Here is a 24,673-nt window from a genome sequence, read left to right as displayed (position 1 = left end):
GTCCGGTTGTAAGATTTTTTTAGCATTATTGCGGCAATTTGTAAAATATAGTAAATAATCAAAAAAATAATTAAATAATATTGTTTTCCATGTCGCCTTTTTAAATTTGGACTGATAATTATTGTTGAAATATTGACAATGATCTAGTATTTAATCGGTTTTATAAATCAGAAGAAAAAATAGAGGTTCATTGATATTTTTTTAAATAATATTTTGAATTCGCATTTTTGGCTTATTTTGAAAAAAAAAAACTAAAAAACGCGATGACTGAAATATGGTTCACTTTTGCATGATGCATATAGGGGTTAAAATTATTGCAAACAGTCACCCCTATCAGCTCCTAACGGGAATACGTCGAATTACCAATAACCCTGTAAACTACTAAAGATATTAGTAAACTGGCTGAAACTTATTAAGTATTGACATAAAGGATTGAAAAAAATATTTTCTGCTAAATCTTACCGATGGTATCATGCATGTTCGTCATATGTGTATATTTTTTAAATTGTTTATAAATATTTAGTAAGAAAAAAACTATTAAAGCGACATTTTGTATTATGATCTAAAATATTTATTAAACAATTCAATTCTAGGCAAATGTTATCGGACATTCATATACATTAACTTTAATTATTGAAGTTTAATTTATTTATGATAAAGAATATACATAATCAGTCCTATAATTGCCAAAGACAACAAATAAGGAGACAAACTCTTAGTTCCTAGCTGATATCACAACCATAATCGGGATTCAGCAAACTTTTTAACCATATCTAATGTATCGTATAGCGAAAATTACTATAATGGCACAGCCTTTTAAAGGAACAGCTGATTGTGAGGCTTTAGATCTAGTCAACATGACATGAGGAGGTTCGACTGGCTCTATGCTTTGCAGGAGTAATGTGTCTACGGCTGCGTAGGCTTCGTGAACGATACGCTGTAAGAAAGACGATTTTTATATTAAATTCATGTACTTATGAATGTTGATCAGCAGTTATATACATTGTTATCTAATTATGTATTTAATAATGGAGAATATAAATAAAATACTATCGGTGAAGTGTAAACGTTTGTTAATACAAGAAAAATAAATAACAATTTACCTCCATCGCAAGTTTCGAGTTTTGAACATCGATGGGTCGAAACATCATGACCGTATAGGTGTTGTCGATTCCTAAATGCCCATCCACCCAATCTTCAATGCCGCCCGCATAAAGCGCTGGACAAAAAAATGGTGTTTAACGGTTTTATTGAAACTTGCATTACATTGCAAACCATATACTAAAATAAATAGAATAGTTTGATTATTTGAACATGTTTTGAAAATGTTTTTGTTTTGATTAAATCATTTATTGAGAAAGATTGAACTACAAAACACACGACATGAACCGCAATGGCAGATGCAATGTCACTGAAATAAACTGTGCAGAGTAGCTATGTTTAATATACTAACCACTAACTCCGTAAAAAAGTATATAGGAGTTACTGAAAAAGGGTAGTTACATTTAAATATAAGGAAACGGAGAATCATAATATTCCATGTGATAAATCTGGATAACTTCATTTGTCACTGTTTATCTACATCTGATTACTTTGTTGGTAATGGACTTTAACTTTATAATGTTCGTTTAATCGTTTTTGTGCTGAAGTAATTAAAAAGATTATATTATATACGATAATATTAATGTAATACCTAATTATCGTGTATAGTCACGGACAAATATTCACTTTTGAATCAAAATCTGCGCCACAAAACGGGAGTTAGGGAATAACAAGGTTAGATGCATCTAATGAAACAGACCCCTAAGGATATTTATTATTAATATATAGTGTAAAAATATTATATTTTTCTAAATAATACCCATGTGATTAGGTAGGTAGGTAGGTTAGGAAGGTAAGGTAAGTAATTATTAATACCGCATGATATTAAAAGAAGGAAACCGCAGATTGCAATAAAGGTTATTTACAATTTCAGCACTTTTGATTTAAAATTGTTAGCGATTAATAATAGAGTAGTAGAGTTTATTCGCTGTATAAATTATTTTATGCATTTTTGTGCAATGAATTATGAATCATTTTTTACAAGAAGTGATATATATTTACTTTAAAAAGTTTATGCCAATAAATTTTCTTAAGTCTCAAGAGAACTATAAAGCTTAAAAAATGATTGCGACTGCGTTATTTATAACATTACAGTTAAAATACAAATTTATAAAATATGACTTAAATATATATTACAAATCTACTTAATTATAATTATCTTCAATACACATCATACATTTTAAATAAGCTTATTTCACGACGAGAATCTTTAAAAAGTAAGCTCTACGCATTCATATTTTTTTCTTCTAACAACTTATGCATAAAGTGTATCTAAATATTTATAACGATTTTTATATTCGTCTTTAAAATTTATCTAGATTAGATGACAAAATACGATAAGGTGTCGCAACTGATTTTTCCATTGCTATTCAGCATGTAAGGACATATTTTATATCATTATTGGTGACCTACTTTAGGGCTTGTTTTGTTTATTAAATAAAATTAAAATACTATTATTAACATAACTCACGTAAAAATTCCGACGTTTGTCCTGAAACATACATACGTCCGCTTATACTGAAAGCGGCTGAAGCGGCTCGTGAAGCACGTGGTCTCTATAATATATGCGTTAGAAGAAGCATTGCATATAAACACATATTCTATATCTATATTCTTTTCGGGCCAATGAGGTGATGGTAATTAGTCACCTTTACCAATAGACACTGGCACGGTATAAAGTAAAAACCAATATATACACGATCAAAATGGTGCATGCCATGGGATAAAGATGTTATATATAACTAGAGTAACTACTGGTTATAAAGTAATAAAATTAAAACGTGAGTGAGCGAGTGCCACTTCGTGGTGCATTAGTGGTATAAGGAAAGGCTAATATTTCTTAGTGATATTGTCTACAGTGACTTATCATTAGGTGGCTAATTTGCTCGTCCCCTTAAATAATAAAAAAGAGTTGACTCATCTTTCAAAAGGTAAAAAATCAAATAAAAACAAAGATCGTAGATTAATTGATAGTTTAATTGGTGGCCATGTAGGTCTGTCAGCAGGTGCTGTCAGAAGCGCCGGTGCCATGCGTAAAAAATATACCATTCATATAAACCTATAAAAAGTATTACTTACATGAATATGGTCGAGGGCTCGTTTTTTATTAGTATGCGAATAAGGATACAATATACCCTAGAAAAAAAAGAAATAGCATTTAGTAATCATAAAAAAATGCCAATTTGACAAAGGGTTAGACATTTTGACTGAGCAGCTTAGACGACCGAATGCCAACAATTTTATAGTATAAGAGGCTTTCTTGAGATGGAGGGAATAATACAGGAAAAGAAGATCAGAAATGTAGCACAAGCAACCAGACCTAGAATAACACTGTGTTCCTATTTTATATTTTGTTTTATACTTATTGTTAATACTGATGAAATAGTTTATACCTACCTCAAAGCGGATTGATTTCTTTTAACTTAAAGTAATAAATTACTTAAAAAAATATTGAATGTGAAAATATAGGCAACTCATAGGTATAATACTAACTATTGTATTCACAATACCAGAGATCTATAACTGTAACATAAAATACTTTTTAAAATTCGCATATTAAAATTCATGAGAGTAAGTTTTGTCGATTATATCAAAAGTATTCTTTTTAGCACATAGTAGTTATTGATTCGGCAAAGACGATATAGTGATATTCGAAAGACTCACAAGAACGTCGCCCTCCTTAAAAGCAATGAAGGCGTAAAGTGGTGACCGTTGGTCATGAAGGAAATGTGTTAAGGCGTGGGTCTCCGTTTCACTTAGTTGCCGAGGGCCCGCGTAGAGCGACCCACACGGGTGTTCAGCGCGCAACTCTTCTGCTATAATGCAATTAAACATAATAAGCAAACGTATATAGACTTTTTTTATTAGTATTTTATGATTAGTTGTATCATTAACATCATTAACTGTCCCTAATCCCCTTTGAATAGGGATCGATTCAGTGTTTTACAAAACAAGACAAACAATAAGGCTGATTTTTACAATCGCCTGCTTTTCTTGCAAACTGTTTCTGGTTACTTTACTGTCAAATTAATAGATGTTAAAGCATTAAGTGCTTAGACTATTCATTCTTTTAACATAAAACAGTATGTGGCTCTATACAATTCTATGGAAACCATACGAAGAGCAAATATTTACGTATGCATCCCATTTTTCACCTGTCTCCTTTGTTTACATGGTAGGTACAATAGTTGAATAATAAAATCATAATTATAGTTTTTTGCGATAGGAATTACTTACGAGGTATCCATTGATATTCAAAATTGCGATCGAGATTAACACCATAACAGGGCTGTATCGTGCATCTTAGACCGAAATCTTCACAAGCTTGACATGATTCACGTCCTTTGCAAGAATCCCAAGACTGACGTAAATTCTTAGGCCATTCTCTTCGCTACGGAGGAAAATTAAGAAAAAGGAAATATTTATCGACGTCGAAACGATGTTACTTTTATGCAGAATATAGTTGGTATCAATATTTCTAATAATATTTATATAACTTATGTAATACTGCTACTGCCATATTCACACTCGCTCTAGAAAAATATAGAAGTAGGCATAACTAGTTCAAATTTCAGCTTAACATAAGGCGGTGAGAAGAACTAAGGGTTACAGTGCAAAATCTAGCATATTTGAAATAAATTGTGCCACCAACATTGATTTTGTCTGCTTTTTCCACGCCAATAATATTATCGATTCAATATGACAGTTTCATCCGACTTTGTAAAAACAACTGACTCAACTGCAAGATAATGCTCAAAATCAAATCGCAACCCCGCCATTTTACATTATTATTATATATAAAAAGACAGGCGGACGTGCAAATAGGCCACCTGATATACAGACATATATATACCTCTACAGACATTACAAATAAATTTTAACCATTCCTTACATCCAATGCGCTACTTGGGACACCCTTACAAAGTAAAATGTTGTTTATTTTTCAAATATTATTTAGTGTGATTTGCGTCTAGAAAATATCGAGAAAAAACTGCATACCATTTTCATAACCATTAATGATTCATTAATGAGAGTCCTTCTTTCTTAATATTAAATCTATATATATAAAAATGAATTGCTGTTCGTTAGTCTCGCTAAAACTCCAGAACGGCTGGACCGATTTGGCTAATTTTGGTCTTGAATTATTTGTGGAAGTCCAGGGAAGGTTTAGAAGGTGAGTAAGTATGATAAAATGCTAGGAATATTGTAAAAACAACGACTTTGTTTTTCCTTAGAAATAGATTTATTAGAGATATATCATTGATTTTCTATGATTATCGATGTTAGACAATAAAACATTGATGTTTTAAAATTGATTTTGCATTATTTAAAACATCATTACATCTATTTTTCCAATCTATATACATAAAAATAAGTGGCATTTTTCGATGTCATTTTATAACTCAAGAATGGGCTCACGTATCCAAACCAAATTTACAGGGTTTTTTCGGACTATTTAGTAGATGGTTTATGTGAAGTTTGCACAAAATCGGTCGAGTGGTTTTTCATTTATTACATTTTATGTAACAAATGAATTCAATAAATGGCGGGTCAGTTTGTTAATAGAGATTTTTTAGACGGAAAATTGTACTGTCAAATTAAAAGTAAGTATTAATTAAAAATGAGTACACTCATCCACCAGTTTCAATTGATAATACGTCTTATTTTAATTTATTAATTCCCAAAAAATTTTAAAAGTACAGCGTTTATTTTCATGTTTAAATATACAGAAAAAAGTTAGTGCCATTAGTTTTTATTCATATCGATTGATGGTTCGTCCACAAGCACAAAATTATATCTCGAGATGTGGTAAACTATATCATCAGTACATCGTTGATATGTATGCCAAAATAGAAACTGAATGTCTTAATTTTAATCGTTTAAACCAAGCAAAATTAAGATCCGAAGAATATATTCATTTGCAAGATGCAATAGCGAATGATGCTAATGTAAATGATATGGGGCGATTGACTATGTTGCCATCTTCGTTTATTGGTTGCCCATTACATATGAACGAATATGTACAAGACGCAATTTCTTATGTACGAAAAATGGTTGACCGGATCTGTTACATGTAATCCTCAGTGAGATGATATTAAAAACAATTTATTTGAAGAACAGTCGACAACTGATCGTCATGATCATTGAAAAACAGCACGTGTTTTTTGGCAAAAATTGAAAGCACTTATGGATTTAATTGATAATATTTGACATTTGACAACCAATAAACAGATCGAACCTTTAGCGCCTATCGATTCCTTTTATAAAAATGAGTGCATCCATTATCCCCCTATATATTATTATATTCTTTGTTTCTATCTTTGTGAGTTGATGGTTGCCGCTACGTAACAGCTATATTCCAAGTTACTTGCTCTATTTTTTTAAACTTTAGTTATAGTGCCACTTTACAGAAAAGTGTGCGAGAACTTTTCTTACTTTGTTTACGATGCCGAGGAGAACACGACCTGACTTAGGTCGTCGCAGTCAATCAAGTGTGCGTAGAGCTACTTCCAGTGCCAACCGCACTGATGACCAGAGAGAGACAGATCGAGAAAATAGTTGTATTGCTATGTCACAATTGCGTTCTTTAGTGAGTGACAATGAAATAGACAGGCTTAGGCGTGCACATCGAACGCAACAAAAGCGAGCACGACTTAATGAGATTGAGAGATCCCGCAGACGCAGTGCTCCTGTGATCCTGGAACGAGCTGCATTCCACTATGATCCAGCAATAGGTTATTGTGCCGACAAATCGGTAACAATTGGTTAAATGTGAATAATTTGTAAATATTATAAGGCGTTAAAATACAGTGTTGAATCTACTGGATTATGATGTGCGGGAGGCAACGTAAAATTACCACAATTGGTCCCACCACCATATCCCCTACGCTCTTTAGTTTCTGGGATGGGAAATGATTCTAAACATTTCTTAGCCAACATACAAACATACAACATCTGTTTCCACATGACATCATTTGGCGCAACACATATGGTTCAGGAAAATTTTATGCCCACTTTCAAGGTAATATACCGCAATACTTTTTTATTATATTAAAGTTTGTAATGGAATATGTATCAGAAATATTTATTTAGCAAATCTTTAAAAAAATCAGTTATAAATTCGTTACGTGCAATGGTTTCTATGCACATCACATTTGGACTAATTTAAGCATTTCGATTATGGCTGTACGAAGTTTGCCGGGTCAGCTAGTAAATAAATAAAATAATGAGTATAAATTTATTTCTTAATATTACTGTAGAAAATTGTTGATTAATGAATTATTGTAAATAACTTTAACAATAAAATAAATCAGCTGCACTATAACGACTCGCCTCTCAAATATTTAATTTGTTAACAGCAGTATAGCATATATGGGAGTCACTGACATAACATTTTTGCGTATAGCAATAATGGATGGTATCTTTCTTAACAATTATCCAATTTGAATAATCTATATTTTATCATTATCGTCATGGTAAGAATGTTGTTATCAAGGCTATTCGTAAGATAAATTATTTTATGGTAATTTTTAGATAATTATTATTTTTTATCACAGTAAAATTCAGTAATATCAGACTTATCATTAGTGTTAATAATTTTATAAGTACGCACACGCATACCATACTTATCATCAATATATTCAGGCTACGTCCTTTACAAGATTATAGGACGTAATAGGTAACAAAAAAGATATCGATTTTATATCTCAGATGATCTTAAACTTCCAATAACATAGTCTTAAATGATTTAACTGATTAAAAAAAAAACATATTATATCTTACGTGTGGAAATGTCATCGAATAGTCATATCCATCAGGATTGAAAACAGGAATAATCCAGAAACGAAACTTCGTCAGCAGATCGGCGCGGGCTTCACTGCGTTCAATGAGTTGGTATAAAACATACATTGCAGCTGTTACTGCATGGTGATCTCGTCCCTGAATCCCTGTAACAATCTTATTATTGCAGTTGACTTTTTTTCAGCAAAAGTTTTTAAATCTATAAATTATTAGCTGTCACCGGCAGTTTCAGACACTCGGACAGTTTTTTTCCATTAATAGTATTAGGATAGATAGTTTATACCCAGTTTTACAAAGTAACAATTTTATTGAAATCACATCTGATTATTTACAAATATATACCCATACCTGCAACGATCATGACAGTTTTTTTAGCAGAAATAATTTGGCCGCTAGTTGGATCGTCAACTATCATCATATATATTGGATTTTCCATAACGGTAAGATTTCCATTTGTAATATCAACCCGTTTAGCAATAGGACTTTCCATCGCCCAATGTTTTAATTGCAATACTATCTGATGAAAAATTAATAATCAAAAGACTTGAAGATACTAGTTTAGAATAGTTCTTACTTTAAAAACAATGTTTAAAAATTTATTAATGATTATCTAACAAAATATCTGATCGATCAAAAATTAAAAGGGTACCTCATGTAAAGATAGTGGTGCACTAAATGAAAGAGGATTTGATTTTAAGATGCTGCAAACTGGACGTTTTTTTTCCATGGAAACATTTTTTAAGCTATCTGTAACTTTTATAGTTGCAACTCCAAATATCGGTTTCGAAGTTATATTAACTATTTCATTTTCTAAATCATCTTCTTCTTCATAGTTCTTGCCTGCTTCATCTTTACTATTAGTTGAAGTATCGGTGTACATCAAATTTTCTGATGCTTCCTTGTCAGGTTTCACTGAGTAAATATTATCTTCATTTTCTGTTGTACTTTTCTGATTTTTAGTGCTTTCTATTTCATCATCACCATTATAAAATAAATCGTTGTAAAATAACTGATTTTCTTTTTCAAAAGTCTTATTTGCTGTATAAATATTTTTATGTTGATTAGTTTTTATTTTATCCTCAGTATCAAATGTCTTAGAATCTTCATTATCGTCTTCTTCGTGGGCTCGTAATGATGTGCGATGAGGAATTATTGGTGTCGATGGAGTAGTCCGCGACGGCTTCGAATTATCAAATAAGTCTGATTTATATTCAAAAGAAAACAAATTCCTAAATGATGACGATCTCGTAGGCATAACAATATCTGGGTAAGAGAACGTCCTTGTAGGGCTCAAAGATGTTTTATGCAATACCTAGAACCATACAAAACTATCATTATTGGTTAAAAATAGATATATTTAATTTAAAACAAAAATTGAAAATAAAAATATGTTGCTACTTACTATATAGTAACATAGTGGGTAGCAACAATTCCCTGTAATTACTTTGCTCTACTGATCTAATAGCCAGATACTTTATCGTTTAGAGTAAATGATTGCTATCGCGAGCTAACCGTGCAAAAACTAATAAGTTATAATATATACTATTTATTATTTACTATTTTATCAATATAACGTACGTATATGTTTACTCACGAAATTGTCCACCGTGCGTGGAGTAAGCGGACCAATTGTATGACGACGCGTAAAAGATACCGGTGCTATAGGAGCATATTGGCGTCCTATAAGTGGTTGAGATCTTGGTAGAAATTTAGGACTAGCGGGAGGACTTTCATCACGTTGTGGATGCCGCCCAGGGGCGTGATTAATTTCAATACCTTATAAGGTAATAAACGCTATAATTAACTATGATATTACATGATTACAGTAATTTTATTTGAAATTAATATTTAAGTACCTTTTGGTCGTATTGGTGGTATTACTTTATCATATGGTGTAATTTGCGCCAATACAATATTACCATCAATTTTTGTGACAGCAAGAGTAGTGGGAGGAATGAATCGTGTATATTCTTTTGAAGGATCTAAAGTAAATTCGGTAGTTGGAGATGGTACTACCGCTCCACCAATAATAATTTTCTCTTGAGCTTTAGTAAGTGGTTGGATATTCACAGCCGCAATTGGTTTATTGGCGGTAGATACATCATCGTCTAAAACTTTAACGATAAATTCTTGTGTTGTTTCTAAATTAGAATACCACCTCGTATACTCTGAGTTTGCTCGTTTACGACGAAAATCTATAAAATATTTAAAAATGTTTGCACACACACATGTAATTGAAACACAAAATTCACATTTACTAAGTCTTACATGACAGGGTACAAATGTGGCAAGAATCATCTTTCGTACTATTAACGCTTGAACTAAATACCAATTCTGTAGAGCCTAATATTATCAAAAATATAGTCAAATTCATTATAAGAAAAAATTGTCTTCCATCATATTTTGACAGTACAAGCTGTTATCTTGTCAGAAGTCATATTAGAAAAAGAATACTATGATCTAAAGAACGTCACCAGAAAAATGATTTTTTGATGATTAACGTTTATATACATATTTATTAATTGAAAGACATATTTTACCATATTCATTTAATTAAAACGGCAATTTCTTTCTCCATAAAATTAAAATACAAAGACAAAGTTACGATTTAAAATATGTTTTTGTAAATGGAAACATTTTTTCAATTATATATTCAAAAAAACGTGATTAATATGTACGAAGATTACATACTCTTTGATTGATGTATATGACTTGATAAATACTATTGATATTTTTGTATAATGTTTTTGCATATAAAAGTGTATATAGTTGGATTTATATATTTTCTGGGAATTCTGTTCATGTTTTTGTTTCCACCAAGAAACTTCGAACAGTATGTTATCATTTTTTATTTAATTTAATATTAGTATATTATGTTTTCTATTCGTACTGTACAATTTATGTTAAATAATATCTTTTAAAAATATAGATCAGGCACTAAAATGAGAAAGATTAGAAGTATCGGTGATAACTTGAAATATGAGGGGTATATTGATTACGAGACTATGCTGAATATAGTGCAACACATGGCCATCGAGGATCCTGAAATGGTAGAAGTGGTTCATTTGACTCCACAGACTGCTGCCAATAATAGTCTTATAGCTATTGAATTGCACAGTGACACCCTCAGCAAGAAACCTGGAATACTCGTAATTGGAAGTAATATATCAATAATCACTTTATTAATCTGAACTCAGGATCTTAAAAATACTTCAGAAACACTGAATTTTGGTTAATTTTTTTGGAAACAAAATATAGAGTGTTAAATGTTTTAATGAATATATTTCAGCAATTAATGGAATGGTGTGGGCTGGATCAAATAGTATACTGGAATTAGCCGACAAACTGCTTTATGACACAACATACCAAACACCGTTTTTTAACGATTATGACTGGTAAAATTAATAGTTAAATAATTATTAAATATCATATAGAGGAACACTTTTTCAAGTTAATTTTAGCAAATCATAATAGTTACTTAGTATCAAAATATATAGGACCAAGATCACATTAACAGAAATGTTTGAGAAAGTTTACATGGTCTGGACAGGTACTACCACTATTAGGGTACTGTCATCGAATATAATACTGTATACACATTAAACCGCAATGCTTAGTATTTTTGTGGTTTGAAGGCTTAAAGAGCCACCATAACAAAAAACACAAGAATGGTAGGACGGTACGATGTATTATGGTTAATATATCTCAGAGTGCCATTATCGATTAACAATAGCAACTAGGTACATACTATAAGGTACCTCACGATTTCCGGAATATACTATGAACGTGACTAGTTTATCACCAACTTATCAATCTGCCCTAAGTTAGTTTAATTATTATCAGATTACAATTTTTGATAACAAATTAGATTCCCATATGTTTAACATGAAGGACCTACAAAACATACGGAATACCTTTGAATATGAAACAATATAACAGTATCCGGCTCAAAGCAGTATTATAAAGCGTGATATTTATTAAATCGTTTATTATAGGTACTTAATACCGATAGCGAACCCAGACGGACTTAATTTTACGACGAGTCTTCGTGATTATACGTCAATAGACGCTATAGAGTGGTCACGCAACATCTCTCTTAGGACTAAAACTAAACCAGCCCAATGGCACAAGAATGTCGACAAGGAATCAGGAGAGCAACTATGCTTTGGAACTAACATTAATCGTAACTTTGCATATCACTGGCAAGGTGATTTTTTCTGTAGTAATTGAACCTTGTATAGAAATGTACCAACCTACAAAAGTACTAATACAAGTTATGACGATTTAAATGACTATGTAAATAATATTAACCTAAAAAACATATATTTACATATAATTATTTAACGAGGTTACTGTCACTCCAAAAAAATTTTTTAATTAACTTCTAATAGTTTTTTCTGTGGGTTGTTACATGCACATGAGCACATGCATATGCACAACACGATTGATTTATAAAAGTTGTCAAATTTTCTTTAGTAAATAAGTAATTTATTCATATTAGAGATTTTTTGTCACAAGCTCTTTAATTAAGCCAAGAATATTTTAAGTGAAGTATAAAGTAGGTTTAACGTGTTCTAAGAATTATTATTTTAGTGTCACTAGAATTTTTATTGCTTAAATTAAGTGCAAGTGATACAAATTTATCGGTTTACAATAAATACGATAAACATAATAGTATCATCAATGTCAATAACACATATATCAGTAAGATATCGTTTTTTACGGGCAATAAAGCAGCGATAAAATCAATTTTTCATATTGCAGATGACGTACGTAAAACTCCGATTCGTTGTTCGCAATACTACCCTGGCATAAAGCCTTTCTCTACGTCGGAAGCACAAGCAATACGGGAATACGTGCACAAGCTGGCCGACACATTGCATCTAGCCATACATTTGCATGCCAGTTTTGTGCCTAAAAAAGTAACCGTATTTTATTTCTGAATATATATTATAATCTCTTCTCCAAGAATATCTCAATATAAATTATTTTACAATTTGTAATAATCTTACAATGGAATCGGATCAAGCGGATTATCTCACCACCTACCAAATTGCCGCCATTTTTTCAAGCCCTATCCTCGCTATTCATCTTTTTTAAATCAGAGTTTACTAGTCAAGCAGTAAAGAAATTTTTAACATTTTATAATAAAAAAAGTTTTAGTACTTGGTATTATTCGATTACTAGAACATATACAGGAATATTGGTAATTCAACGTATTCCCGTTAGGAGGTGATAGGGGTGACTATTTGCAATAAAAAAACATTAAAATTTTGCATTTTTGGCTTATTTTGAAAAAAGAAAAACTAAAAATCGCGAATACTCAAAAATGGTTCACTTTTGCATTATGCATATGGGGTTTAAAATTATTGTAAATAGTCACACCTTATCACCTCCTAACGAGGAAACGTCGAATTACAAATAACCCTGTATATGTATTTACATTAGAAAATGAGACATCAGGTAGGGTACATTTTATATCGTCATTTTATTACTACAATCTAACTTTAGCTGTTTTATTGCAATTTTATTTCAAATAGTACGTTTCATTACATACAAATCTGTATCAGAATTAATAAAATTAGTCATATAACAATTTGATCTGAGTAAATATTGATTTAACTATTTATAAATTTTGCATAATTTATCCTATAGAGATTTTATATTTGCTATTTTTAACTTATATTAATATTTGTAATATATACTAGATGGTAAGAACGTAGTCATCATTAGGAATAAAATCGTAAAGAAATAAAATGGAACAGTACCTATACATTTTTTCAAACAAATATACTTACCGGGCTCACAATTTAGGTATATCTATACGGCCACTTCAAATCCTTGTTGTTCAGGCCAGACCTGATGCAATAAAACATTAAAAAAATATTTACAGGAATTTATCTTGTACCCTTGGCGCTACACTTTACGTCAGCCAAGTAATTACCATACGTTACAAGAAATCGGAGAATACGCAGCGAGACAAGCAAGACTCCCCGATGGTCGGCTTTATGAGGTTTCAGATTTTAAAATATTTAGTTTGGAGCACGACACATTCGTAATACTTTTATTAGATATTTTCTCCATAAAGTTCCAAGAAATCGTAAAGTAAAAAAAAAGTAAATGTGGCAGAATTTCGAAGAAATTAGACACATGCAGGTTTCCTCACGATGTTTTCCGTCACCGCCGAACACGAGATGAATTATAAACACAAATTAAGCAAATATATGTATAGTGGTGCTTGCCGGAGTTTGAACACGCAATCATCGGTTAAGATGCACGCGTTCTAACCACTGGGCCATCTCAGCTTTCAAGAAATCGTAATAAGAAAATATTTATATAACATTAATAATAAATTAATATAATTGATCAAGCAATATCAATGACCACATGCTATAATTAATTTATTTGTTCAGAAGATCCAACGGTACTTCCGTTACAATAGTCACCATGCATAAAAGTTCCGTGTGATCGTAGTATGTATTTAGAACAACTGTTTAATTTATTTAATTTATCTAAATTTCAAAGGTTCATCAAGGCAGTAGTGACGAGCGCGTCGCTGGTTCTCTGAGTGATTATATCTCAGGAGTCGTTGGAACCGACTTGGTGTTTGTCGTTAAACCTTATCATGAAGTATTTCCAAACTATACAGATTCTACTATATTGGGTTAAATATCTTCAATTTTCAATATTATTCGTTTTATGGCGTTTATAAATCACTTACATTGGCGTTACTATATTTATTACCGCCACAAAAAGTCTTAGTAAGTGTTACTTGATGGTAGGGCTTTGAGCAAGTATGTCTGGGTACGTATTACTCATTTATCATATATTCTACCATCAAGTAGCAATTCTTGACTGAGTCAGTGTAGCTACAGGCACAATGGACATAACATGGGCAATGGTAATACTTGCCCTCAGGTGGGCATATATACTTCGCCTGAAATAAAAATTCTTAAAGGCATTAATCTGGCATTAACGCTACCCAAACATTTCCATATTCCATCACAGATCCCTGATGGTATATGGATTGGACAGACGGAATCGCTTATCAACCATTACTACTTTTTTTCTTGGTTAGACATATTTCTAAAACTGAAAAAAAAATATTTTTAATTTTTTTTTTTCATTTATATTATTGTACAAAGAAAATTTAAATATTTAAATTTTGTTTAAAATTTATAATATTAATAATGAATAGTATCATTATTAATATTATCAATCAATCGAGTTATTTAATTGAGCCAATAATGGAAACAAATTCCATTGTTTCCACTAATAGACATTATTACCGACGTAAAATGTATGTTTCCTTATAGTGGGTTTCATTTAAACACGTACGGAGCCAAAGCGGGTTGTTGTCTTAATTGTACCAGTAAATATTTTCATAATGAAATAAATAATGCGACTATTTAACGTAATATACTTTTAATTAGTAAATAGGTCAAAAATATATATTGTGGTATGCAGCGCCTTTTAGATACATTTTTTTTTTAATTTCAGAATCCTACGTTCGGAAATCGATATCAGTAATACTTGGTTTAGTCAGAGGTTGGAGAAGTAGCACTAAACAAAATACACTGTCATTTTTTGGTAAAGATATTGAGTTCTGAGATAAACAGTTTATTCTACAATAATGTATTTTTATTTACAATTATTAAAAAATATTTACATAATCGTTACGCGGACAAATAAAAATACACTTTTTACGCTATTTTATGCATAATAACAATTTTATGCCTTAATAAAATGTTATATTATTCTTTTAATATATACAGTTTAAATAATCAACAATCCCAAATATTTACATTGCTCATATGATTCTGTGAAATAAAAAAAAAAACAATGTACTCATAGGATTTTCAAAGAGCTATCAATAAAAAAAAGTAATGATAATAGAAATAAAAAAAAAAAAAACGAAATTCACTTTCTGAAACATTTTTATACACTTTAGTTTCTAAAAATAAGCAACGTGTTTACACATATATGTGATGAGCAATATAACAAATAAATTATTTACAGTATACAGCTAGTATCATCTATTTATTTGTGATGGAATGACACTTTTTCTTAAAACAGACTCGTCGATGTCCCAAACTTCGGACATTTTGTCGAGGGATCGCAGGAGTAACTGCTGGAGTTGATTACTATCATTGAGATCCGAGATATGAAGCAGGTTCATATATAAAGACACTTGGTGCAAATGTTGCAGCCTCTTTAGCAGTGCGGCTTTGAGATCGCCGACGTCAGTCCGGCGCCAGTATTTCAAATTTCTGCCAATCACACTGTTTATATGTTCTCTCATATCTTTCAGACATGCTTTTTTCTCATCTATCATCTGAAAAAATTTATTACTTATTATGTAGGGAAACTAATTACATATATACATATATATTCAAAACAAAGTTAAGTGAATAAAATATATAACATTAAATAATTGAAGATTATAGTGGTACATACTACGGTTTTATAAGTATAATCGTATGATTATGACGATGTATAAGCAATGTATCTCTAGACATTGTTTATACATCTCTATTTTACAGTGCCAAAAATTATAGTTTTTCGTTGATTCATAATAATACCGTCAGTCTTTGTCGTCAGTCCAAATATGAAGTAATGGATTAGAGGATGAAAATTGTAGAATTATAAAATACCTAATAACTAAAATTAGCACCTATTTTTATTTTGATATTTTGCTTTAAAGAGTGAGCATCAAGTTAACGGATAAATGTTATTTGCATTTTCCTTCAAAATATTATGTTTACCGCATATTCATAGAGTAATTCATAAACGATTATTAATCGTCGTTTCATCTGATGTGATAATTTCGGCGGCATTCTGTATATTAACACAATAACATAGATTGTGTATAGGTATACTATATGTAGCTATTACATATTTGTTTCAAAGCCACATTTAACTGCACTATAAAGCTTTAGATTTTATTTAGTCATAACATAGTCAGTAACCTTTACCCCATCATGAGCAGACTAATTTAATTCCATAAAAATATTTGTGTTTATTGTGCTCCTTGCGCGTTTGAATTTAACAAAATAGTTATTGTTGTAGCTTTAGAAAATACTTTTTTTTCTTCATAATACAACCAAAAGCTCATATATTTGAAAGAATGCGTGTGGTTTTAATTTTGGTCTTACGATTTTTAGTTACCACTTAGATTTAGAAATTTCAAAATATGGTATATTACGACACAACTTAGATGTCGCATCGGCAAAATTCGTAAAACCGATCACATCCGAATTGAGTATGCTATAACAAATTATCAATATTTATATCTCACGCGAATATGATCTTTACACAAACGCAATAACTTGTAATATCATATGACCTAATATATTCGTCAATTTGACGCGTGAATTTACCCACACTTGCTTTCTCTGACGCGTGAATCTATAGCGACGAATAGCGTCGAATGGCGCGATAGGGAGCTATTTCTATTGGTTGTGTAAATCGGCAGCAATCGGTTTTAATTTCATTCCATTGCATTTTCCGATGATACATCTAATTTGTGTCCTACTATACATACTTGCATTAAAAAATATATCATCAAGAAGTAGTAAGCAGAAGTTAGTAATTTTGAATTCGATCAGTATTTTGTAACACAAATAAATGCGTCATTTACCTGCGCCTGCTGGCAGAGCGCCAGTCGCACGCGCAGCTGCCGCGGCGCGACCAGCGAGCGCAGCGCCAGCGCCAGCACGGCGCCGCCAGACACGCGCTCGGCGCCGGGGAACGCGCGGCTCTCCGCCTCGCCGCCGCTGCGCGCACCACAAACCAGAACCAGCTTTAGTTTACCTTCCTCATTTCGAGCGCGAGTGTTTATCGAAACCAAATTACGTGACAAACAAAACTGGACGTCGGCTCTCCGCCTCGCCGCCGCTGCGCGCACCGCACACCAGAACCAGCTTTAGTTTACCTTTCTCATTTCGAGCGCGACTTTAGTGTTTGTCAAAACCTTATTACGTGACAAACGTGGGCACAAAACTGGACGTAAGGACGAGTATATTTCTTATACCCATCTTCCTGCTAATTTCAACACTCTGGAGAATTTATTGACAGCAAGGTCAGCAGCCAGCCCTATGCTTTGTCCTTCAAGTATTTGATCCTGCTCTTCCAGTTTGACGGCTTTATACCTCACCACGAAGCCGGACATATATTAATTATAATAAGTGTTTTTGAAAAATGAACAGAATAAACTAAACAGAATTACCCGTAATCATCTGAGATGTTATAAATTTTACTTGGTAGTAGGGCTTGGTGCAAGCCCGTCTGGGTATTTACCACCATCATGTTGTGTTCCAATTTGAAGGGTGAGTTAGGCAGTGTAACTACAGGCACAAGGGACATAACATCTTAGTTCCCAAGGCTGGTGGCACATTGGCGATGTAAGGAATAGTTAATATTTCTTACAGCGTCATTGTCTATGGGTGATAGTGACCACTTACCATCAGGTGGCCCATATGCTCGTCCGTCAACCTATACCATTAAAAAAAAAACTCTGGAGAATTTATTGACAGCAAGGCCAGCCCTATGCTTTGTCCTTCCAGTATTTGATCCTACTCTTCCAGTTTGACGGCTTTATACCACACCACGAAGCCGGACATTTATTAATTATAATGCAGACATGTCATTTTAGAAAAAATGAACAGAATAAACTAAACAGAATTACCCGTAATCATCTGAGATGTTATAAATTTTACTTGGTAGTAGGGCTTGGTGCAAGCCCGTCTGGGTATTTACCGCCATCAGTTATTCTACCGCCAAATAACAGTACTCAATATTGTTGTGTTCCGGTTTGAATTGAACAGAATGAAGGGTGAATGAGCCAGTGTAACTACAGGCACAAGGGACATAACATCTTAGTTCCCAAGGCTGGTGGCACATTGGCGATGTAAGGAATAGTTAATATTTCTTACAGTGTCATTGTCTATGGGTGATGGTGACCACTTACCATCAGGTGGCCCATATGCTCGTCCGCCAACCTATACCATAAAAAAAAAACTCTGGAGAATTTATTGACAGCAAGGCCAGCCCTATGCTTTGTCCTTCCAGGATTTGATCCTACTCTTCCAGTTTGACGGCTTTATACCACACCACGAAGACATATATTAATTATAATGCAGACATATGTCATTTTAGAAAAATGAACAGAATAAACTAAACAATAATTACCCGTAATCATCTGATATGTTATAAATGTTTGACAAAACAATTACCCGTGAGCGGGGAAGACGAGTATGGTGGGGTAGACGTGCGCGGTGTAGTGCCACGGTAGGTCGTGACGCAGCGCGTCGATGCGCGCGCACTGCACGCGCACGCCGCACGCGCGCAGCACGCGCCCGGCGTGCGCCAGCGCGCGTGACGTCAGCGCGCCGCAGCCGCCGCCGCACACCGCCACCAACGTCACCTGCCCCGAGCAAAGTAACAGCCTGTACATTACCCACTGCTGAGATAAGGCCTCCTCTTCCATTACAGAGAGGGTTTGGAACATATTCCACCACGCTCTTCCAATGGAATGTACATGTGGCAGAATTTCTATGAAATTTGTCACATGCAGGGTTACCTCACGATGTTTTCCTTCGCCGCTGAGTACGAGATGAATTATAAAGACAAGTTAAGCAGACTGCCCCGAGTAGCCGGTGTTTATTTTAATCTCTGGGACTTATGTATTATAATTATATATTATAAGTCGAGATGGCCCAGTGGTTAGAACGCGTTCATCTTAACCGATGATTGCGGGTTCGAACCCAGGCAAACAACGCTGATTCATGTGCTTAATTTGTCTTTATAATTCATCTATTAACAGGAAAACATCGTGAGGAAACCTGCATGTGTCAAATTTCATAGAAATTCTGCCACACATGTAATCCACCAACCCGCATTGGAACAGCGTGGTGGAATATGTTCCAAACCTTCTCCTCTAAGGGAGAGGAGGCCTTTGGCCCAGCAGTGGGAATTTACAGGCTGTTATTGTTGTTGTATGTATTATAATTATATACAAAAGGCCTTTTTATTGAACTCACCGTGCCCGGAGTTCTGACGACTTTTTTGAATGTGCGAGTGGTCAGGTCTAATATCTGAACCATACTCTCATTTTTTTCATTAATATAAGTGTTTCCAGCGGAACCGAAAAAATGGGTGTATTTAGCGTTCTCCACGTAAGTTCGTAAAGTACGCTTCAGGTTCTTCTGAGTAAAATTATATATAAATTCTCTCAGTGATTTAGCGCTGTATTCCTCTGACATGACGTACTGGGTTTCGTACTGAAAGAATAGCGTTATATGTAATCGTACACGATTATTATACAGACAGACACACACGATGCATAAAAATTATAATATAGTGTTTGTCAAAATAGCAAAATTATTCATAATCTTTTTTACGGTACAGATGCGTTATTTTGGAAATTAATCATTAGCATTTTTCGTAAACTTATTTTATTCGACTAATTCAATTTTGTATATTCATAAAAACAAAGACATTATAAATAACGGAAACGATTCCAAGTGCGTTGTTATTTTTATAAGATCCTTTGACCATCTGTTAGGAAGTCAGGATAACAAATTAAATGTCTTATAGTAATTTCTTTTTCTTCTACACAATAACTATAAAGAAATTTACTAATAACTGAATTGTTACCTTACTATCCAAAATGACTACAGCGGTCATGTCCTTTTTATTTTTTATATTAATACCAAGTGCCTCTGCAAAATGGTAGTTCCGGACGCTATCAATGGCTGCCATATACAGAGTGTTATTTGTTTTACAAGCAAGACCATGAATATGTGTGATATTCCCACTTGTGACTCTCGACGGAGATACTGGAGGGCTTATTTTGTTGGCAAATCTCATAAGCCGGCAGAAATGTTTCACATTATCTTGAATAAGGTTTTCAGCGGACAAAGGATCGTCTTCAAATGGCAACATTGTTGTTTCTACACTGAAATAAGTTTAAATTGACATTTTGATTTCTGGTAACACTGGAGTAAAACGAAATTTATAAATATAAATTTAATTTGAACGTCAATTCAATGTCTAAGTTAATTTGTCTTTAATCCTCCTGCAGTTGGTCCTTGGTTGAGATAATCTGTATTGTGGGGAAACAATCCAGCAGTAAAAGTATTGGTTTGCGCCAGTTGGCTTATCTTAGCAAGAAATAATTTACAGTTTTAATACTTTATAAATAACATAAAATTACTTACTCTTGGTCCTCCATTTCCGTGCTCTCCCTCTCTTCCCTCAGTTGGTCTTCAATTGACTGACATTTTTCATAATTTTCATAGAAACTTTTTTCAGCGGGTAAAGACTTGGCGGTGCTCATTCCACATTGATCCAAAAACCCTAATTTGGACCACAAATTTTCATTTGAACCATCCGCCTCCTTTGAGGTAACCAGTGCATGATTGATTAGGAAATTAAATATACCGCTCTTCTGAGTCTTCTGCGTCAAGTTATTCCATAGATATTTATTATTTTGAGATATGAAAACATCTCTCTTTGAAAGTGCGTTAACTTTTTTCACAGGCTTTTTGAATTTGTATTCTTGACAAAATTTCAAAAAGTTCTTCTGTTGGTATAGCAACCTTTGTACCTGTTGCAGCTTTATTAGCTCAGCTGTCCATTGATTACTTTCATTGTTTTTACAATTATAATATTCCATTGCCACTTCACGCAACTGAAATTTATTTAAAAAATAAATAAGACATATAAATTCATATTACAATTGTTAGAAATATCAAATAAATCACTTACCAGAGCATATGATGGTAATTGTTCATAAAGCGGATTAAGAGGCGTAAATAGAATCAACATTGGTTGTCCGTCTGCAAATCTCTCAAAACTGTAGCTCTTTTGCCACATTGGAATAATCCTAGCGACTGGTTGGGCAAAATTTTGCAGCACCCAGTGCATTATAAATGTTTCATTCCATGACTGATTGCTATCCTCTGGTTTGTACTCCTAACAAAACAATTAAAACAGATAGTATCTATTCTCTCTTAATATATTTATGCTTATCCAATTTACAAGAACAACAACAACAGCCTGTAAATTCCCACTGCTGGGTTAAAGGCCTTCTCTCCCTTTGAGGAGAAGGTTTGTAACATATTCCACCACGCTATTCCAGTGCAGGTTGGTGGAATACACATGTGGCAGAATTTCTATGAAATTTGTCACATGCAGGTTTCCTCAAATATTTTTATAAAGACAAATTAAGCACATGAATCAGCGGTGCTTGCTTGAGTTTGAACCCGCAATCATCGGTTAAGGTGCACGCGTTCTAACCACTGGGCTCGACTCTCCAATTTACAACGATGCATGAAAATCTCAGAAAAACTTTTGAAGTTTATTAACTTCAATAATCTCCTGAATCAAATTATATAAATATATTTATACAAGTAAACTCTAAGTATATGATTTTTATTGCTAAAGCAAACACTTATCTTCATAGTAAAAAATATATAAACAATATCATATAATACTTGACTAAGCTAGGAAATCTCTATAGACAACATGTTGTCTATAGTGTATCTCTCTATGATTCTCTTTGAGTTTTTTTATTTAATACTTTTACACTCTAATCCCTTGGCCTACAGTGGACTTTGTTATCCATGTAACTTATATATAATTATATATATTAACTAATATTACTGCAAAGTTGTAATCTACTTCTATGTTTATTTTCTTTAAACACATAGGTCCTGTTTATATGTTTCTATTATGTCCATATTTTGCATTTTAATATATTAATATAGCTATCAAAAGATGTTACCAAAGATTCATAATTTTAATATAGGTTATAAACATATAAATAACCTATTAAAAGACACATATTTTTAGCAGAGGTGTTTATGTATATTCCTAAATAATTCAGATAAGGAAGCTTGAGCAAAATTCAATGACTGGCCACTAGAGAGGATAATAAATGCCTTCACTATATTACCTTTGTATCATTCCAAAGCATAAGCCTTAAATTTGGAACTCTTTCCACTCCTAAATCCATTGCTAACTCTTTAGAAGTAACAGTAGCAAAACATATTTCACCGACAGTATCAAATTCACGAGATTTGAGTGCTACATTGTACCAAATATTATAATATCTGGATGTGTCTGTCAGTGGAGTAAAACCTAATGCTACAGCCTGAAAGAGACAATTAACAGAAGTATAATTAAATAGTGTTAATTATATCATTAGTAATATATTCATTTGTTATCATTTATAATGTATTAACTAATTGAACAAAATAACTTACATCACATATAGATAGTAAGTTGACTAGGTCTTCTGTGTTAGAAATTTTTTCAAGAGGCCTCATTAGCATTTCCAAAAAGTTGACCATACTTTCGGCATTTCTTGGTCCTATTAAAACAAATTAAATGTAAATGATGCTATAACAGTGTATCAGTACACAGTCTTCAGATAAATTATGTAAAATGAATACTAACCTTTGTATAAGACACCTCTGGAGGTAACGGTATATGCCATCAATATTGGCCATGATGGTATTTTATTATGTTGTAATCTACATTCACTACCAGGATTCCAACAGTTAATGGCTGAAAAATGTACCTGAAAAAATATAAAAGAAACACATCTATAACATATTATTATCATTCTTAAACACATTATTTTGTTTCAATAAAATCAGCCAAATTACTCAAGCAGCTGTTAAATATCATATAGCATCTAATTCTATAAATTATACATACTGTTTCATTATGGAAAAAAAACAATACTTGTCTCATTCAGTATAACATATTATTGCTATGTGAAAAATAATCTTTAGTATTTGAATACTCACTCTATCTCTTAAAATATGTGCAGCCTTTTCAAATTCTCCTCTAACATACTGTGATTCTGCATCCCAAGGTGCATAATACATAACAAATGATAAGTCTTCAGTGTTAATAGTAGCTAAGGCATTACTCAACTGGCCTTTATACCAGTCTACCACAACAGAATCAGAGTAGAAGAATCTAACTGCTCGAGGAACTTTAGATATTTTTGCAGGCCTAAAATAATAATATAAAAATTATAGTGATAACTTTTTATCAATGGTTTATATTTCAGTAATATATCAAATAACTCACGTATTATGTAAAGCTCCGTAAGTTGTTAAAGCTAGAGCGATACAAAACACAACTTCTTTGATCAACATATTGAGGGTTAACTCCCTATTATTGTTTTGCTTTGCCACTTGAGTGCTTTCAGTGGAATCTCGCTCATTGCTAGAGAAACTCGATTTTCTTTTTAATGACGTGACCCGTGAAATATCTTCAGTGTCCGCCGTTGGAAACATTACACGTCATTCATAAACATAAAGGCTACTAAAGTTTGTATTCTATTTGTATTTTGCATTATACCTTATATTTTTTATAGACTTGTGTACCATTACATTGTCACAAGTTCTGACTCAAAATATTTATTCATTAACTTTAGTAGTTTCTTTCTCATAACTTTTTACAGTTAAAAATTCCATCAAATGAAAATCAATTTTGTATTGACTTAAAACATCCAAATGCTATGACACTTGACATTTGACAATTGACATTGCCAAATTGCCAATTGTTTTAGTGTGGGCAAAATTATTTATTGACTATTTATAACCTGGAAAACCTAAAACTGTAACACTTCTTATGTAAATGCCCTAGTGCTGCAAAAGCAAACTCAGTTTTAAAGTGCCTTAAAGCTTATTTTACAATCATCCTGAATGGTTTTATTTAATTAAATACTAGATTTAATTACACGTCTATT

General features: G+C 32.6%; 3 protein-coding genes across 3 annotated transcripts; 1 reads left to right on the top strand and 2 right to left on the bottom strand.

Annotated features, from left to right (window-relative positions):
• Window positions 1-585: 585 nt before the first annotated feature.
• On the bottom strand, window positions 586-10,305 carry LOC124529814. The gene is made up of 12 exons (XM_047103730.1): window positions 10,171-10,305; window positions 9,759-10,097; window positions 9,497-9,678; window positions 8,552-9,214; window positions 8,251-8,419; window positions 7,885-8,048; window positions 4,339-4,492; window positions 3,766-3,917; window positions 3,181-3,237; window positions 2,573-2,657; window positions 1,104-1,219; window positions 586-937 (listed from the first exon to the last, which is right to left on the bottom strand). Exons 1-12 carry the CDS (start codon window positions 10,274-10,276, stop codon window positions 764-766), a joined length of 2,361 nt encoding a protein of 786 aa, XP_046959686.1. The 5' UTR covers window positions 10,277-10,305; the 3' UTR covers window positions 586-763.
• Window positions 10,306-10,636: 331 nt separating this feature from the next.
• On the top strand, window positions 10,637-15,757 carry LOC124529727 (zinc carboxypeptidase-like). Its single transcript, XM_047103624.1, has 8 exons — window positions 10,637-10,735; window positions 10,832-11,061; window positions 11,192-11,297; window positions 11,898-12,109; window positions 12,667-12,824; window positions 13,796-13,915; window positions 14,428-14,566; window positions 15,403-15,757. The coding sequence occupies exons 1-8, from the start codon at window positions 10,644-10,646 to the stop codon at window positions 15,510-15,512; spliced, it is 1,167 nt and encodes a 388-aa protein (XP_046959580.1). The 5' UTR covers window positions 10,637-10,643; the 3' UTR covers window positions 15,513-15,757.
• Window positions 15,758-15,821: 64 nt separating this feature from the next.
• On the bottom strand, window positions 15,822-24,453 carry LOC124529726 (thioredoxin domain-containing protein 11). Its single transcript, XM_047103623.1, has 12 exons — window positions 24,010-24,453; window positions 23,721-23,931; window positions 23,365-23,488; window positions 23,172-23,278; window positions 22,862-23,059; window positions 21,673-21,879; window positions 21,123-21,595; window positions 20,560-20,860; window positions 19,944-20,183; window positions 19,137-19,327; window positions 17,543-17,678; window positions 15,822-16,237 (listed from the first exon to the last, which is right to left on the bottom strand). The coding sequence occupies exons 1-12, from the start codon at window positions 24,216-24,218 to the stop codon at window positions 15,935-15,937; spliced, it is 2,700 nt and encodes an 899-aa protein (XP_046959579.1). The 5' UTR covers window positions 24,219-24,453; the 3' UTR covers window positions 15,822-15,934.
• Window positions 24,454-24,673: the final 220 nt, after the last annotated feature.

The sequence above is a fragment of the Vanessa cardui genome, chromosome 5 (genome assembly GCF_905220365.1).
Source record: "Vanessa cardui chromosome 5, ilVanCard2.1, whole genome shotgun sequence".
NCBI lineage: Eukaryota > Metazoa > Arthropoda > Insecta > Lepidoptera > Nymphalidae > Vanessa > Vanessa cardui.
This window is presented reverse-complemented; position numbering and strand designations above follow the sequence as displayed.